Source organism: Nycticebus coucang, chromosome 15 (genome assembly GCF_027406575.1).
Source record: "Nycticebus coucang isolate mNycCou1 chromosome 15, mNycCou1.pri, whole genome shotgun sequence".
Taxonomy (NCBI): domain Eukaryota; kingdom Metazoa; phylum Chordata; class Mammalia; order Primates; family Lorisidae; genus Nycticebus; species Nycticebus coucang.
In genome coordinates this window covers 36,697,421-36,713,141 of record NC_069794.1, presented here as the reverse complement: position 1 = coordinate 36,713,141, position 15,721 = coordinate 36,697,421, and the positions used below count along the sequence as shown (strand labels likewise).

At 39.8% G+C, this 15,721-nt stretch overlaps 1 protein-coding gene across 6 annotated transcripts in view; it reads right to left on the bottom strand.

Moving 5' to 3' along the window:
* The window catches only part of KLF12 (KLF transcription factor 12), a 490,726-nt gene that overhangs the window by 266,317 nt on the left and 208,688 nt on the right, over window positions 1-15,721 (bottom strand). For all 6 annotated transcript variants that reach the window (XM_053563730.1, XM_053563729.1, XM_053563731.1 and 3 more), the window contains one exon: window positions 14,656-14,745. In XM_053563730.1, coding sequence (XP_053419705.1) covers window positions 14,656-14,745 — 90 coding nt within the window. The remainder of the gene's footprint in view (window positions 1-14,655; window positions 14,746-15,721) is intronic.

Sequence of the window (15,721 nt, the reverse complement as noted above, 5' to 3'; positions counted from 1 at the left end):
ACAGTTTTTTCCTTTCTCATAATGTGTATACATGTTTTTGGCACCCTCTGTGTTTCATCTGGCTTTCTAGTTGTTCATGGTTTAGAGATCAATTTTCATGGCAGTTAATCCTTCCTGGTCAGAAGCAAAAGCTTCCAAGGGTTAAAAACGAATACAGTATTTGTGTATGTGTGTGTGTGTGTGTGTGTGTGTGTGTGTGTGTGTGTATGTGAGAGAGAAACACTTTATAAATTGTACCTCACTATGCAAATGTTAGCACCAGAAAACACATCTAAATAGAAATAAAATGTCAACATTTAAAATTCACTGGAAATCCTTTGCAATGATTTAAACTTTATGGCAAAAAAATTTAATATCGGCTCAACCGCTCAAATGGCTAAGGTATCAGCCACATACACCTGAGCTGGCAGGTTTGAATCCAGCCCAGGCCTGCCAAACAACAATGACGGCAACCAAAAAATAAATAAATAAATAAATAAATAAATACATAAATAAATAGCCAGGCATTGTAGCAGGTGCCTGTATTCCCAGCTACTTGGGAGGTGGAGGCAAGAGAATCGCTTGAGCCCAAGAGTTGGAGATTGCTGTGAGCTGTGATGCTACGACACTCTACCCAGGGCAACAGCTTGAGGCTCTGTCTCAAAAAAAAAAAGAAAAAAAAATTAATATCAATTTAAAAATATGCCAGAGAGTACAAGGGTTTGCAAGATACTTTTAGAAAGTATGTAATGAAAAAATTTTCATTATTTCAGTGTAGTTATTCCTGAGAGTGTATGTGTGTATATTTTAATATAAAAACAAACAAAAAAAGAAATACATGCCTCATGGTCCTGATTTTGTTTTTTAAATTCTACCACAATGGCAAGTGGACAAAGTAGACTACCATCTTACAGAAGTTGAAATATTCCAGAAAAGTTAATTTGACTCAAATCAAAATTCCCAAATTACTCAGAGCACAAAATTTCCTTAAAAAGTATTCCTTTTCCAAAAGTACTGACCCTTTGAAAATGCAAATAACCCTTGGAAAGCCAGCCTTTTACATCTCCTCCATTTATGAGACTGCGTGCAGTTAGGAGTCATCTGTGGGTACCCTCAACCATTCTACCGCAACTTGGGGCCCAGGGAACCTGGAATGTGGTGACAGGAGAATGAAATTGAAGGAGCACGCATATGCTATGGGGAAGGGAAAAGGGCAGAATTCTCGACTTCATAGCTCTGCCCAGGGCACGCCCGGAGGGAAAGGATTTGTCTGTCTGCTTTATTTCCCTGGGGTACTATCTGTAATTACTATCACAGCTCATTGATTTTCAATTCTTTCTATTAATACATTTATTGGCCAGTCTGACAGTATTAAAATCAGTCCAACTCAGCCTCTTTAGCAGGGGATATCTCTTTCCTAAAATACGAGTTGGGCAAGATTCTTTTTTCTGCTTTAAAAAAAAAAAAAAAATGGTCTTCTCACATTAGCAATAACACAATACCTGCGCATGTTTTTCTTTGACGCCAGGTAGTGACATGCAAAGATTTCACTACAGATCAAAAGATCTCATGCAGTGGGGTCAAAGAATACTAAATGATAAGCAAATTCAGAGTTCCAAGATAATTCTACCAATTTACCAGCCAGGCTGGCTCGTGTTTCACAGTGGGAGAGGGAATAATGAGGCCCTGTTAAAGGGTAATACAAGTGGCATTTTTAATAATGCCTTTTCTTCGCTTATGATAAAGTCATTAAAGGAACAATGTCTCACTAAGCCTTTATACAAAGACGTACACTACATCTTCAATGTAAAATTAAAAAATTAAACGCAGAGGTTTATCCAGGAAATGAGCGAGGTTTGTTGCCCCCCCGCTCCATACTACTGAATTTTAACGTAATTACCTGTCTTAAATAAGCCTTCCATGGCACATTTCTAGGTTCAGCCTGCACCTGTTTGTATTTCTTTATTAAGCCCGAGGACTGGAGTCTTTTTCACAACAGCACCAGTTTCAAACTCCTCTCAATTTTACAGTGTGGCAAACAGCCTCTCACTTAGAATAAATAGCAGCTGAATGAATCACTATTTATTGAGCCCTGCCTATTCATAAGCTGCTGTGCTGAGACAAGAATAACAAGTAAAATGAAGCACGAGCTCTGCTCTGAAGGAAGTGACATTCTAGCTAGCTTCGTGGTGCTAGTCAGCTCTTGGTGATACAGAAATACCCTCAGCACCTTGTTATAAATGTCCTGTAGAGGGTTTGTTTGTAAAAATTCCTGCAAGTCGACTCCAGGGAAAAGATTGAGTCTCCTTTATTTTCTTTTGCTCTACTTTTAAAATGAGGGAGCTCAAGGGGTCTGCGATCTGAGGATGGTGGCTACTTTCAGGTAGTGATGTGAAGGACGTAAGTGAACCTGTACTTGGCTGTATCACCTGCCCCGCTCCTAGCTATGGTAAGGGGACACAGAGAGCTCTTTCACCACTCAATCATGGATTGCTTGAAGTAGCTAAAATTGGCAAAATGCCCTCTCTCCCCCCGTCTGTGTCACACTATTGCCATGTGTCTGAACTACATCTGGCTCTCCAGGACAAAAGAGGTGCGCTCAACAAGGACTTCAATACCCTTGACACTGGTGAGGGGACTCAGACTATAGCCCTCTCCATGGCAGATTCCTTGGGCCTTAGTAAATACTAAGGGTGACTGAGGAAGTCTCCTTCACGTCTCCCTTGAAGAAAACCCTCTGGATTTTAACGTAGTTTTTAAAACTACAGTAGTTTTTAAAAATCATTTTATTTGTATATTTGAATATAGTTTTGCTTTTTTAAACATTTTAAAGAATTTCAAACATACAAAATTAGGCTGAATGAACAATTTTTGTTTTAAATATACTAATTATTTCCCAGCTCATTTTCTTTTCCCCAATCAAAATCTAACAAGAATTTGAAATATTTCTCTAGACGTGCTTAAATAAAAACCCAAAGGAAAGCAATAGAGGTTCCAATTTGAGATTTCCCTTAAATCTACCAGGAGAATTATAAATTAACAAGGACGTTGACCTGCAGCAACAGAAACAGAAATAACAGAATCTTTTCCTCTTGTGTTTCTTCACAAGGAGAACATTTTTCGGATATGGGCAGGTGGATACCTGTGAGGCTGGGTAGGCAACTCCCCCTCCTAGGTGAGGAGACCAACCATAAGCCACACAGCTGTTCCCTGGCTGAACAAACATCCCAAACTCAGGTCTCTGTCATTTTAAAGCCTATGCATTTCTATTTCCCCACTTGGATAGCTTCACTGTGGGAGGACAAACTCATGATTAGAAATTAGAAATCTCACCCCTTTGACTTTCCCAGCATGACTAACGCTGCTAAGGAAGGCCTACACCACTCCCAGTGTCCAGATGAGGACCAGGAGGCCTGGAGATACAAAGTCACTTGCCAGTGTCATTCACGCTGGAAAAGGGCGGGCAATAAAATCACGCTGCATACCTTTGAGGCAGCTCCCTTTCTGCATTCACTACCTCATCCCTGGGTACAATAGTTTTACTCTTCTTTCGACTGCTTTAGTCCTTTACTTAATAACATCTTAGCACATTCAAAAGCTGACAGCATTTGGGAAACCCTTGTAGCAGTAGGGCCCAAGCACCAAAGGTCACAGACAAAGTCATTTAAACACTCCTCCTTGTGACCCTGAAGTGTATTGCAAGAGCACAGGCCCTTCCCACAGGCCATTCTGCAGCATGTGCTGTATCACCGACAAGCCTCTAGAAAACTGGAGTCACGTTTTGGAGGACTGTAATCATCATCAGCAGCAGCAGCATCGTCTCCTTGGATATTAAATAAGTCAAAATGCAAAGTCAGGGAGCGGAGACAAGATGGCTGACTGAAGCCAGCTTTCCACAGAGGCTCCCGTCCAGAAGGAGAATGAAAAGACAGAAATTTAGCAAGTAACCTGGTAGATCAGAGCTGCACAAAGAGAGAAGGTTGAAGAACGCACATCAACCCCGCTGAGGCGAGCTGCAACCCTAAGGATACAAACAAAAGGTACAAAATCCAACACTAAGTGGATGGGAGTCCCCTCCCCCATGACAACAGCTCACAGTGAATAGCAAACAAATGAGCAGAGTTCAAAGGTCCTCCCACTACACTCCATGGGAGAAACCCTCTAAAAACTGGACCTACCTCCCCTACTAGGGTGCCACGGCGTTCTCTTGCCAGGCATGAAAGTGTATAAAACTGTATATGTTCTCTTCCTGCAATTCTGAGCTCCCAGCACTCCCCTCCACTCACTCTGAGGTCTGGAGGCCTGTCCCCCAGAAGTCCAGATTCTTGGGTGATTTCTCAAAGGGGTGTGGACAGGGCCTAGATTGCACCTGGTCAGTGCTGATTCTGTGGCACGTGAGTGAGGAGAGGACGGTCGGCTGAGAGGGAACCACACCGGAGCGGCAGTGCCCAGAGGTGCAGAGCAGCAGCCGTCTTTTGGCAACAATAGGGCTCACTCCCGGATATTCCAAAGCCACACCCCCCCGTCTCCCTGGGCAACCAAAGGAGGCCGGGCATCTTCTCAGGTGGCAACCACCGGGGAACAGATCTGGGACGGAAAAGCAGGCCCTGGGAGTAAAGGGTTTGCCTTAGGTACTAGCCTAAGTGGAGCGCGGGGAATAGAAAACGCACGCAGACAGCCAGGGTGGGGCTGACCCAGAGGACCGCTTTACTGAGCCTAAGACGCACCCAGCCAGGGGATGGTCGGCCTATAGACAAAGGAAGGCAGGAGGCTAGAACTGAAAGCTAACCGAATACAAACCTGCAGGAGCAAAGACAGGGTCTGAGCCGCAGGATCTGGGAACTCAAAACAGCTTCGCTTCTGAAGGGGAATTTAGCATGGACAGAAACAAATTCCCACAAAGTTGTTCTGTTCTGTTCTGTCAGTAACATCAATCAGGGGTGGGGCGAGAACTGAGTGAACACCCCCCAGCCTCCATCAAGCGCCAGAGGTTGTCAGGCCTCACCTGCCCTGTTGGATACAGGCAGAGAACAGCGGCCTGGCTGACCAGATATAGATTTCCTTGTGTTTCAGGCAGGTGCAAAGCCCTGGAGTATGTGTTCACTAGAGGCAACAGGATCACAGCCCCGTGGGGCTATCAGTGGTCTGTCACTAGGTGTGACAGACGTGGAAGGTGGAGAGGGAGGCATCAACAATCCAAGACTAATCTATTTGCTGGGTGGTTCCTCCTCACTTCACGGAGCACCAGAGCAAGTCATATCTGAGTTGTCACCAGACCCCTGTGATCCAGTTGCCAGAGACCTTTTAAACTCTCCCACCTACGACAGGTGCTAACTGAGACAACTGATTTGGACATTTTGAACTGAGCCAATCGCCGGAGGACTATTCAGGGGGTGCCCTGGGTGTGTGGTTGTAGGAAGGTTTGATTTTCCTTTTCCAATTGTTGCCTGTGGGGGGTGGGGTGACTTCATTGCTAGTATTTCTCCACAGCTGAGACTTCAACCCAGAGTAATTGTTTCACTAGGGTCGAATAGAGACCAGCTGAAAACAAGACAGAACCACTTAGGCCCACTTAGGCCCAGGGTAAAAATCAAATGGTGTAAAATAATCATGGGGCAGAATCAGCGGAAAAACTCTGGTAACATGAAAATAGATCAACCCCCCCAAGGAAAGACATGGCAGATGTAACTGAAGATGCCATTCATAAACAGCTGGCCAAGATGTCGGAAATCGAATTCAGAATTTGGATTGCAAACAAGATTAATAAAATGCAGGAAAATTTGGAATTAGAAATTTGAGGAGCAATTCAAAAGTCGGAATTAGAAATTCGAGGAGCAATTCAAAAGTCGGAATTAGAAATTTGAGGAGAAATTCAAAAGTTGTCTCAAGAATTTAACAAATTTAAAGACAAAACCACCAAAGATTTTTATACACTGAAGCAAGAATTTGTAGCCCTCAAAGATCTGAAAAATATAGCAGAATCCCAGGGTAACAGAGTGGAGCAAGCAGAAGAAAGGATTTCTGACATCGAAGACAAAGCCTTTGAACGCTCCCAAACTCTCAAAGAGGAAGAGAAATGGAGAGCAAAAACAGATCATTCTCTCAGAGTGCTCTGGGGTAATTTGAAAAAGGCGAATATCCACCTCATTGGAACCCCTGAAAATGATGAAGTGGCCTTGAAAGGCACAGAGGCACTTCTCAACAAAATTATGAAAGAGAATTTTCCAGACATGCCAAGAGATTCTGAAATTCAGATAGCAGACAGTTTCAGAACCCCAGGATGACTCACAATAAAATATGCCCTAGACATATCATAATTAACTTCACTAAAGTTAATATGAAGGAGAAATTTCTGAAAGCAGCCAGACATAAAATTTCATTACCTACAAGGAGAGGAATATTAGAATGACTGCAGATCTCTCTGCTGAAACTTTTCAAGCCAGAAGAGGGTGGTCACCAACTTTTAATCTCCTAAAGCAAAATAACTTTCAACCCTAGATCTTGTATCTAGCTAAACTGAGTTTCATTTATGATGGACAAATTAAATACTTTAATGACATTCATATGTTGAAGAAATTTGCCATAACCAAACCAGCTCTTCAGGATATCTCAGATCTGTCCTCCATAATGACCAGCCCAATCCTCTACAACAAAAGTAAACTCACTCAAACTTTTCATCAAACTCCTACTTCCACAGTGGTGAAAGGATTAAAAAATGTCCACTGGACTTTCGAAAAACTCGATACCCAAAATTTTATCAGACTTATCAATATTCTCCATTTATGTGAACGGCTTAAACTGTCCTCTAAAAAGACACAGGTTAGCTGACTGGATACAAAAACTCAAGCCAGATATTTGCTGCATATATGAGTCACATCTTACCTTAAAAGATAGATACAGACTCATGGTGAAAGGATGATCATCCATATTTCAGGCAAATGGTAATCAGAAAAAAGCAGGTGTTGCAATTCTATTTGAAGACACAATAGGCTTTAAACCAACAAAAGGAAGGAAGGATAAGAATGGTCACTTCATATTTGTTAAGGGTAATACTCAATATGATGAGATTTCAATTATTAATATCTATGCACCCAACCAGAATGCACCTCAATTTATAAGAGAAACTCTAACAGACATGAGCAACTTGACTTCTTCCAGCTCCGTAATAGTTGGAGATTTCAACACTCCTTTGGCAGTGTTGGATGGATCCTCTAATAAGAAGCTGAACAAAGAAATTTTAGATTTAACCCTAACTATCCAACATTTAGATTTAGCAGACATCAACAGAACATTGCCTGTGGCTCAGTGATTAGGGTGCCGGCCCCATATGCCGAGGGTAGTGGGTTTCAAACCCAGCCCCGGCCAAACTGCAACAACAACAACAAAAAATAGCCGGGCGTTGTGGCGGGTGCCTGTAGTCCCAGCTGCTCGGGAGGCTGAGGCAGGAGAATTGCGGAATGCCAAGAGTTAGAGGTTGCTGTGAGCTGTGTCACATCATGGCACTCTACCCGAGGGCAGTACAGTGAGACTCTGTCTCTACAAAAAAAAAAAACACAAAAAACTGAATACACATACTACATACTTCTCCTCAGCCCACAGAACATACTCAAAAATCGATCATATCTTAGGTCACAAGTCTAACCTCAGTAAATTTAAAGGAATAGAAATTATTCCTTGCATCTTCTCGGACCACCATGGAATAAAAGTTGAACTCAATAACAACAGGAATCTGCATACGCATACAAAAATATGGAAGTTAAATAACCTTATGTTGAATGATAGCTGGGTCATAGATGAGATTAAGAAGGAAATTGCCAAATTTCTGGACCAAAACGACAATGAAGACACGAATTATCAGAACCTCTGGGATACTGCAAAGGCAGTCCTAAGAGGGAAATTTATAGCACTGCAAGCCTTCCTCAAGAGAACGAAAGAGAAGAACTTAACAACTTAATGGGATATCTCAAGCAACTGGGAAAGGAAAAACATTCCAACCCCAAATCCAGTACAAGGAAAGAAATAACCAAAGTTAGAGCAGAATTAAATGAAATTGAAAACAAAAGAATTATACAACAGATCAATACATCAAAAAGTTGGTTTTTTGAAAAGGTCAATAAAATAGATGAACGTCACCTTCTAAGACTTAGCCAGTATCAAGTGGAAATGTTGAACAGGCCCATATCAAGTTCTGAAATAGCATCAACTATACAAAACCTCCCTAAAAAGAAAAGCCCGGGACCAGATGGCTGCACGTCAGAATTCTACCAAACCTTTAAAGGGAATTAGTACCTGTATTACTTAACCTGTTACAAAATATAGAAAAAGAAGGAAGAGTACCCAACACGTTCTATGAAGCAAACATCACCCTGATCCCCAAACCAGGAAAAGACCCGACAAGAAAAGAAAATTATACACCAATATCACTAATGAATATACATGCAAAAATATTCAACAAGATCCTAACAAACAGAATCCAGCAACACATCAAATTATACATCATGACCAAGTCGGTTTTATCCCAGGGTCTCAAGGCTGGTTCAATATACGTAAATCTGTAAGTATAATTCAGCATATAAACAAATTAAAAAACAAAGACTATATGATTCTGTCAATTGATGCCAAAAAAGCTTTTGATAATATACAACACCCTTCATGATCAGAACACTTAAGAAAATTGGTACAGAAGGGACATTTCTTAAACTGATAGAGGCCATCTGCAGCAAACCCACAGCCAATATCGTATTGAATGGAGTTAAATCAACATCATTTCCACTCAGATCAGGAACCAGACAAGGCTGCCCATTGTCTCCACTGCTCTTTAACATTGTAATGGAAGTTTTAGCCATCACAATTAGGGAAGAAAAGGCAAGCAAGGGTATCCATATAGGTCAGAAGAGATCAAACTTTGGCTCTTCCAAGATGATATAATTGTTTATCTGGAAAACACCAGGGATTCTACTACAAAACTCTTAGAAGTGATCAAGGAATACAGCAGCATCTCAGAATCAGTTACAAAATCAAGATTCATAAATCGGTAGCCTTTATATATACCAACAATAGTCAAGCTGAAAAAACAGTTAAGGACTCTATTCCATTCACAGTAGTGCCAAAGAAGATGAAATATTTGGGAGTCTGTCTAACAAAGTACGTGAAAGATCTCTATAAAAAGAACTATGAAACTCGAAGAAAAGAAATTGCTGAAAATGTTAACAAATGGAAAAACATACCATGCTCATGGCTGGGAAAAATTAACATTGTGAAGATGTCCATACTACCCAAAGCAATATACAATTTTAATGCAATCCCTATTAAAGCTCTACTGTCATACTTTAAAGATCTTGAAAAAATACTTTATTATATATGGAATCAGAAAAAACATCAAATAGCCAAAGCAATACTCAGAGACAAAAACAAAGCAGGTTGGGAGGCTGAGGCAGGAGACTCGCTTAAGCCCAGGAGTTGGAGGTTCCTGTGAGCTGTATGATGCCATGGTACTCTACCGAGGGCATTAAAGTGAAACTCTGTCTGTACAAAAAAAAAAAAAGCAGGAGGTATCACGCTACCAGACCTCAGACTATACTATAAATCACTAGTGATCAAAACAGCATGGTACTGGCACAAAAACAGAGAAGTAGATGTCTGGAACAGAATAGAGAACCAAGAGATGAATCCAGCTACTTACCGTTATTTGATCTTTGACAAGCCAATTAAAAACATTCAGTGGGGAAAAGATTCCCTATTTAACAAATGGTGCTGGGTGAACTGGCTGGCAACCTATAGAAGACTGAAACTGGACCCACACCTTTCACCATTAACTAAGACAGACTCTCACTGGATTAAAGATTTAAACATAAGACATGAAACTATAAAAATACCAGAGGAGAGTGCAGGGAAAACCCTTGAAGAAATTGGTCTGGGTGAGTGTTTTATGAGGAGGACCCCCGGGGCAAGATAAGCAGCTTCAAAAATATACTACTGGGACCTGATCAAACTATAAAGCTTCTGCACAGCCAAGAACACAGTAAGTAAAGCAAGCAAACAGCCCTCAGAATGGGAGAAAGTATTTGCAGGTTATGTCTCCGACAAAGGTTTAATAACCAGAATCCACAGAGAACTCAAATGTATAAGCAAGAAAAGAACGAGTGATCCCATCGCAGGCTGGGCAAGGGACATGAAGAGAAACTTCTCTGAAGACAGGAGCATGGCCTACAGACATATGAGCAAATGCTCATCATCTTTAATCATCAGAGAAATGCAAATCAAAACTACATTGAGGTATCATCTAACTCCAGTAAGATTAGCCCATATCACAAAATCCCAAGACCAGAGATGTTGGCGTGGATGTGGAGAAAAGGGAACACTTCTACACTGCTGGTGGGAATGCAAATTAATACATTCCTTTTGGAAAGATGTTTGGAGAACACTTAGAGATCTAAAAATAGATCTGCCATTCAATCCTATAATTCCTCTACTAGGCATATACCCAGAAGACCAAAAATCACATCACAACAAAGATATTTGTACCAGAATGTTTATTGCAGCCCAATTCATAATTGCTAAGTTATGGGAAAAGCCCAAGTGCCCATTGATCCACGAATGGATTAATAAATTGTGGTATATGTACACCATGGAATATTATGCAGCCTTAAAGAAAGATGAAGACTCTTTCATGTTTACATGGATGGAGCTGGAACATATTTTCTTAGTAAAGTATTCTCAAGAATGGAAGAAAAATTATCCAATGTACTCAGCCCTACTATGAAACTAATTTATGGCTTTCACATGAAAGCTATAACCCAGTTATAACCTAACAATAGGGGAATGGGGGGGAGGATGGGCAGAGGGAGGGTGATTGGTGGGATTACACCTGCGGTGCCTCTTACAAGGGTATATGTGAAACTTAGTAAAAGTAGAATATAAATGTCTGAACACAATAACTAAGAAAATGCCAAGAAGGCTATGTTAACCAGTGTGATGAAAATGTGTCAAGTGGTGTATAAAACCAGTGTATGGTGCCCCATGATCGCATTAATGTACACAGCTGTGATTTAGTAATAAAAAAAATGCATAGTCAAAGAACTCCAAAGCGAAGATGCCCAACGTTGGTGTCCATGTGCTGTCAAATCTACTCAGTTCACAGGGCCACAATGTGAAAACCTCCGTCACCAATGGGAAGGCCTATTTCTATAAATACAATTTTGATTTTTATGTTTTCAATAACTCTGTAAGGTAGACAGAACAAGTTGGCGACCAGCTATTGACCGGTTTTGTATTTTTTGCCATGCTCGTTATAACTCCTTGACAACTTGAATAAATCATATATATTTACTGAGCACTTACCATATGCCACGAACTACAAAAGACGCAAGACAGAAATGAAAGGAAAAGTCCCAACCCTCTAAGTCAATGGTTCTCAACCTGTGGGTCGTGACCCCTTTGTAACAATGAAAACACATCCTGCATATCAGATATTTACATTACGACTCATAACAGTAGCAAAATTATAGTTATGAAGTAGCAACAAAAATAATTTTATGGTTGGGAGTCACCAGAACATGAGGAACTATATTCAAAGGGTCGCGGCATTAGGAGGTATTAGGAAGGTTGAGAACCACTGTTTATAATCTGATTGAACAGATATTAGCACACACACCATAAAACTCTTTAAGAAAATGAGACAAGGCAGCCAGAACTTCCCAGAGAAGAAATCCAGGCCTATGTCTGAGTCTTTCTATAGGCTCTGAAATGTGTTCATCAGGTCCTAAATTCCTAGGTGGGGCGGGGACTCATGCAGAGCCCCGCTTACAGCACAAGACCTAAGAGACTATTTATAACGAGAAGGAGAGAGCAAACATATGCCTTGGTGGAGCACGGAAACAGAAGGGCCATGTAAAGTAGCAGATCTTTAAAATGCTATCTGCAGCCTGCAAGAAATACCAGCTTTTCTTCCCTGAAAGAGGAGAGATTAGTATCTATCTCAAAGACAGAGTCTCAAAACTAGGCTTTTCAGAGTGATTATAAATTCCAACCAATGTACCAACTTTTGGCTTTCTCATTCATTTTTCTGACATATACTAGTCTCTAATTTTTCGTTCATTGTGGTAACTTGTCACATCTTTTTCAAAAACCCAAATCACATACGTGGCTATTTATTTAAATTTCAATAGTAAGTTTACATTTTCTTATGAAGAATCAAACGTCAACCAGGCTTCAATAGTCAAGGAGGGAAGAGTTGTGAAATATGCAAAATTCTAGCACTCCCTAACTAAAAATAATTCTGAGACTTCAAACTATTATACCGTATATATCATCCACTTCCATCTTTTCCAGTGAAAAATCCAGTGAAGTGGCCAAAAGGAAAATAACTAAAATTCTAGATTTTATTTCTTATTTTAAAGAAGAGTTGATTTAAAGTATCACAGATTATTAAATTACGTTATAGTCTATAAAGAGTTCATTCATTACACATTTCATCAAATACTACAGGTTGCTTCTCTTAAAGCTTTATTATGAAAAAGAATGAAATTATATCTTTCATATTTAAGAAAGCACAAAGCTAAAGGAAACAAAATTTCTATTTCCTTCCACCCTAAATTAGGGTTAAAATACCAACATCAGCTCCAATCACAAGGAAGAAAGTTGATTTTCATGAACAGACATTCAGAAATACCTATGAACCAACAATTTTTCTTGTCCCTTTCTAAGGACAAAAACGTATTTTCTATAAATAACGTGACATGGGGTTCTTATTCACATTGCAAAAACCCCTGGGAATACTGGCTTTGTTTTTTGTGTACCTAAATCTTTCAGGCAAACCTTACCTTGAAACTGAAAAATGGTAGTGAAGGGGAAAAGACTATCTGTATGTTGTTAAAGATCACCAGGACTGGCGACAGCCACACCCCAGGCTGGCTTTGGCCACGGGTCCAGGTCACAGTTTCTGACTAGTTTTCTATAGTTTTTTGCCTTCCTCCAACATTAATGTTTTCAATAGAGATACTGCTATTTCAAGCTGAAAAAAGATCATGTAATAAAAGCAACATTTTGAAATACATCTTTTTCCCCCCACCAGCAACAGAAAAAGGCTATCCTCTCTGAAGGAGATGCTAGGATCTACATGGGTTGTGGAACAATTTTATTAAATTAGTGATAATGAATCTAGATTAAGAAAACAAAATTCCAAGGAAATAAAATAAATTCTTCCTGTGCTTAGATTAATGTAAAGGTTGAAACTATCCATAAGGTTTAGAAGATTAATATATAGATTTGAACTTGATGAATTCAGCTAGAAAAATCCAGTTGAACAAATGACTTTTTCTGAAAGAGTTTCTATATTGAACAAATGTCAGGAGCTGTCACTAAGTCTTTCTTTCATGATGCTCTATTACGGAGTCTTGGGCTGACTCTACACCCGCTGGTCATTACCGTGTACACACACGCACGACTGTAGAGTGGTGTTATTGGCTGACATCCTTCACAAGGTTCATTTCAAAGCCACAGAAGCCAATGCTGAACATAAAGGTGAAATGACATCCTCTCCTATGATGGGGATCAGTTTCAAATGAAGGACGTTATACTGAGAGCCCATACACTCTGCCACATGATGCTCGGGAATGTGGAAGTTATTAAAAAAAACCAAAAAACCCTCAAAATGCAGATCCACAACCTCAAAGTCCCCATTTGGAAGTCCTTTAGGTACATCAGTATCCTCACCCTTTCAGTGGGATCCCAAATGAATGCATCCCTGCTGATTTTTATACTAAAACAGTAAGATTTTATTCACATTTAAATTTTCCTTAGAGCATTCAAGTACAAAATATTGTTAATTTTTATTTTTGATTTTGCAATTAGAGGCACACTGATAATGGAAAGACTGTGACCCACCTCCTTGTGTCAGCCCTCTGTGCAGCCTGGGGTGGTGTGATAAAACAGGTCACAGTGTGCACCCGGGAGCGTGAGCACAACTTTCTCCTTCAAATACGTAAAGTGGTCGGCCAAGGCCGCAACCGATTATACTGATCAACTAGTGAAGTTATACAGGTTAATTACAAAATCTCCTGTGTCATTAAAAAAAAATCTGTGCTCGGAGTTCTTACATTTTCGGTACCCATAAATTTATTCATCAATTTGGCTATGTGTAGTAAAATAACCTTTCTTTTACATTTAGGCATTTTTCAAATTCCCTGACCTCAATTTCACCAACCATCCCTTAGCCTTCCTGGCATAAAAAAAGGTAAATATAATACAAATGTCAAAAGCGAAAGAGAAATCCACCCAACAAATAGTAACATTCTCAAACCTGGACTCTGTCCTTCCTTGACTCAGAAACCACCAAGCTATTTGGACAATGAGGTTATATTCCCATTTTATTTTTTAATAATTTCTATCTGCTTTAGACTTTTATTAGCGTTTCTATACCAATTTAGATCTAGCCGTATGGTTCTTAGGAGGACATTAGGCCTTCCTTCGCTGAGGATGCTCCTCCCTCCAAGGGAGTTAACTGAGGTTGCCAGTGGAGGAGAATCAACTAAATCTCAAATGACTTTTACTAGAGAGAGAGAAAGAAAACATAAGCAAGGGGACCATCAGAGGTGTTCTGCAAAGCTCAGGATGCTCTAGAAAGGAATGCCATTATTGTCACGAGAAAAGGGTGGGGCATCACTGGACACTGCTTACCCCTTGTTCAGATTCCAGAAGCTCTGTTTTGACTCTGACTGCCGGCATCCCATCAAGCATTAACATTCTGTTCTCAAAGGTGTTGATATTCTGAGAATAAAAGAGAGAGAGAGATTCAACTCTAAGGCACTCAAAAGAAGACGTCTTGGTAGAGCTTCCTCCATTGTACTTTCAGTACTGCTAACCTATTTTTTTTTACAATGAACCTAATTAAATGAGAATATCGGCATAACCAATTATCCCCCCACCCCCGCACTTTCCTTTCAAATAATGACCAAGTAGCAGAATTAATCAGTCTGATTCTCTGACCTCTGGGTTGGAGGTCACAGTATAATAAACTGCAGTATGGAAACCTTACATTAATTTATATGCGGCTGGAACGATTCATCACACTTTCCCAATCACAGAGGAACTACAAGGCAAGTTTCTGTCTTCCTTAGCTCTGAAGATTGTAATATGCAATGACATACACAAAGAAAATCAGATAAAAAAATTATATATTCTTATATTAGTCAAAGCCTAAATAATTTAAAAGCAAGATAATATAATTCTGGACATTCAATTTTTATATTACGGCAATTTTCTGATCAAATGAAAATTTCTATCTATCACCCCCTAAATATCCACTTTCAAAATAACCAACATACGTCTTAGATTAAGTGTGAATTTGTAAGGCGAAATCAAGTAAGGAACAAATAATTTGTCTTCTGGTATATAGTTGATTCATCTTAATGCCTCTTGGAAAGGAAAACCTTATTTATAATATTGTAGCACACCAGGATTTCAAACAACATTTAGGAAAAGATTAAATCAAGCTTATTTTCTACTAATTGTCACTGCTTTGGGAACTTTTTTGAAGTCAGGAACATATGAAGAAAGTCAGAGAGTCATATTTTAGTGCTTGCTTAAGGCCCACATCAGACGTATTTGAAAGCGTGTTCAGAATGCCAATGTTACTTATTCTCATGTTGACTGAACAAAGAAACTCAGATGACTACATCTGACTGAGTTTCTAGAATGGTTACTTTTGCTCAATTACAAAAATGTGACCACATGACACTAAAGT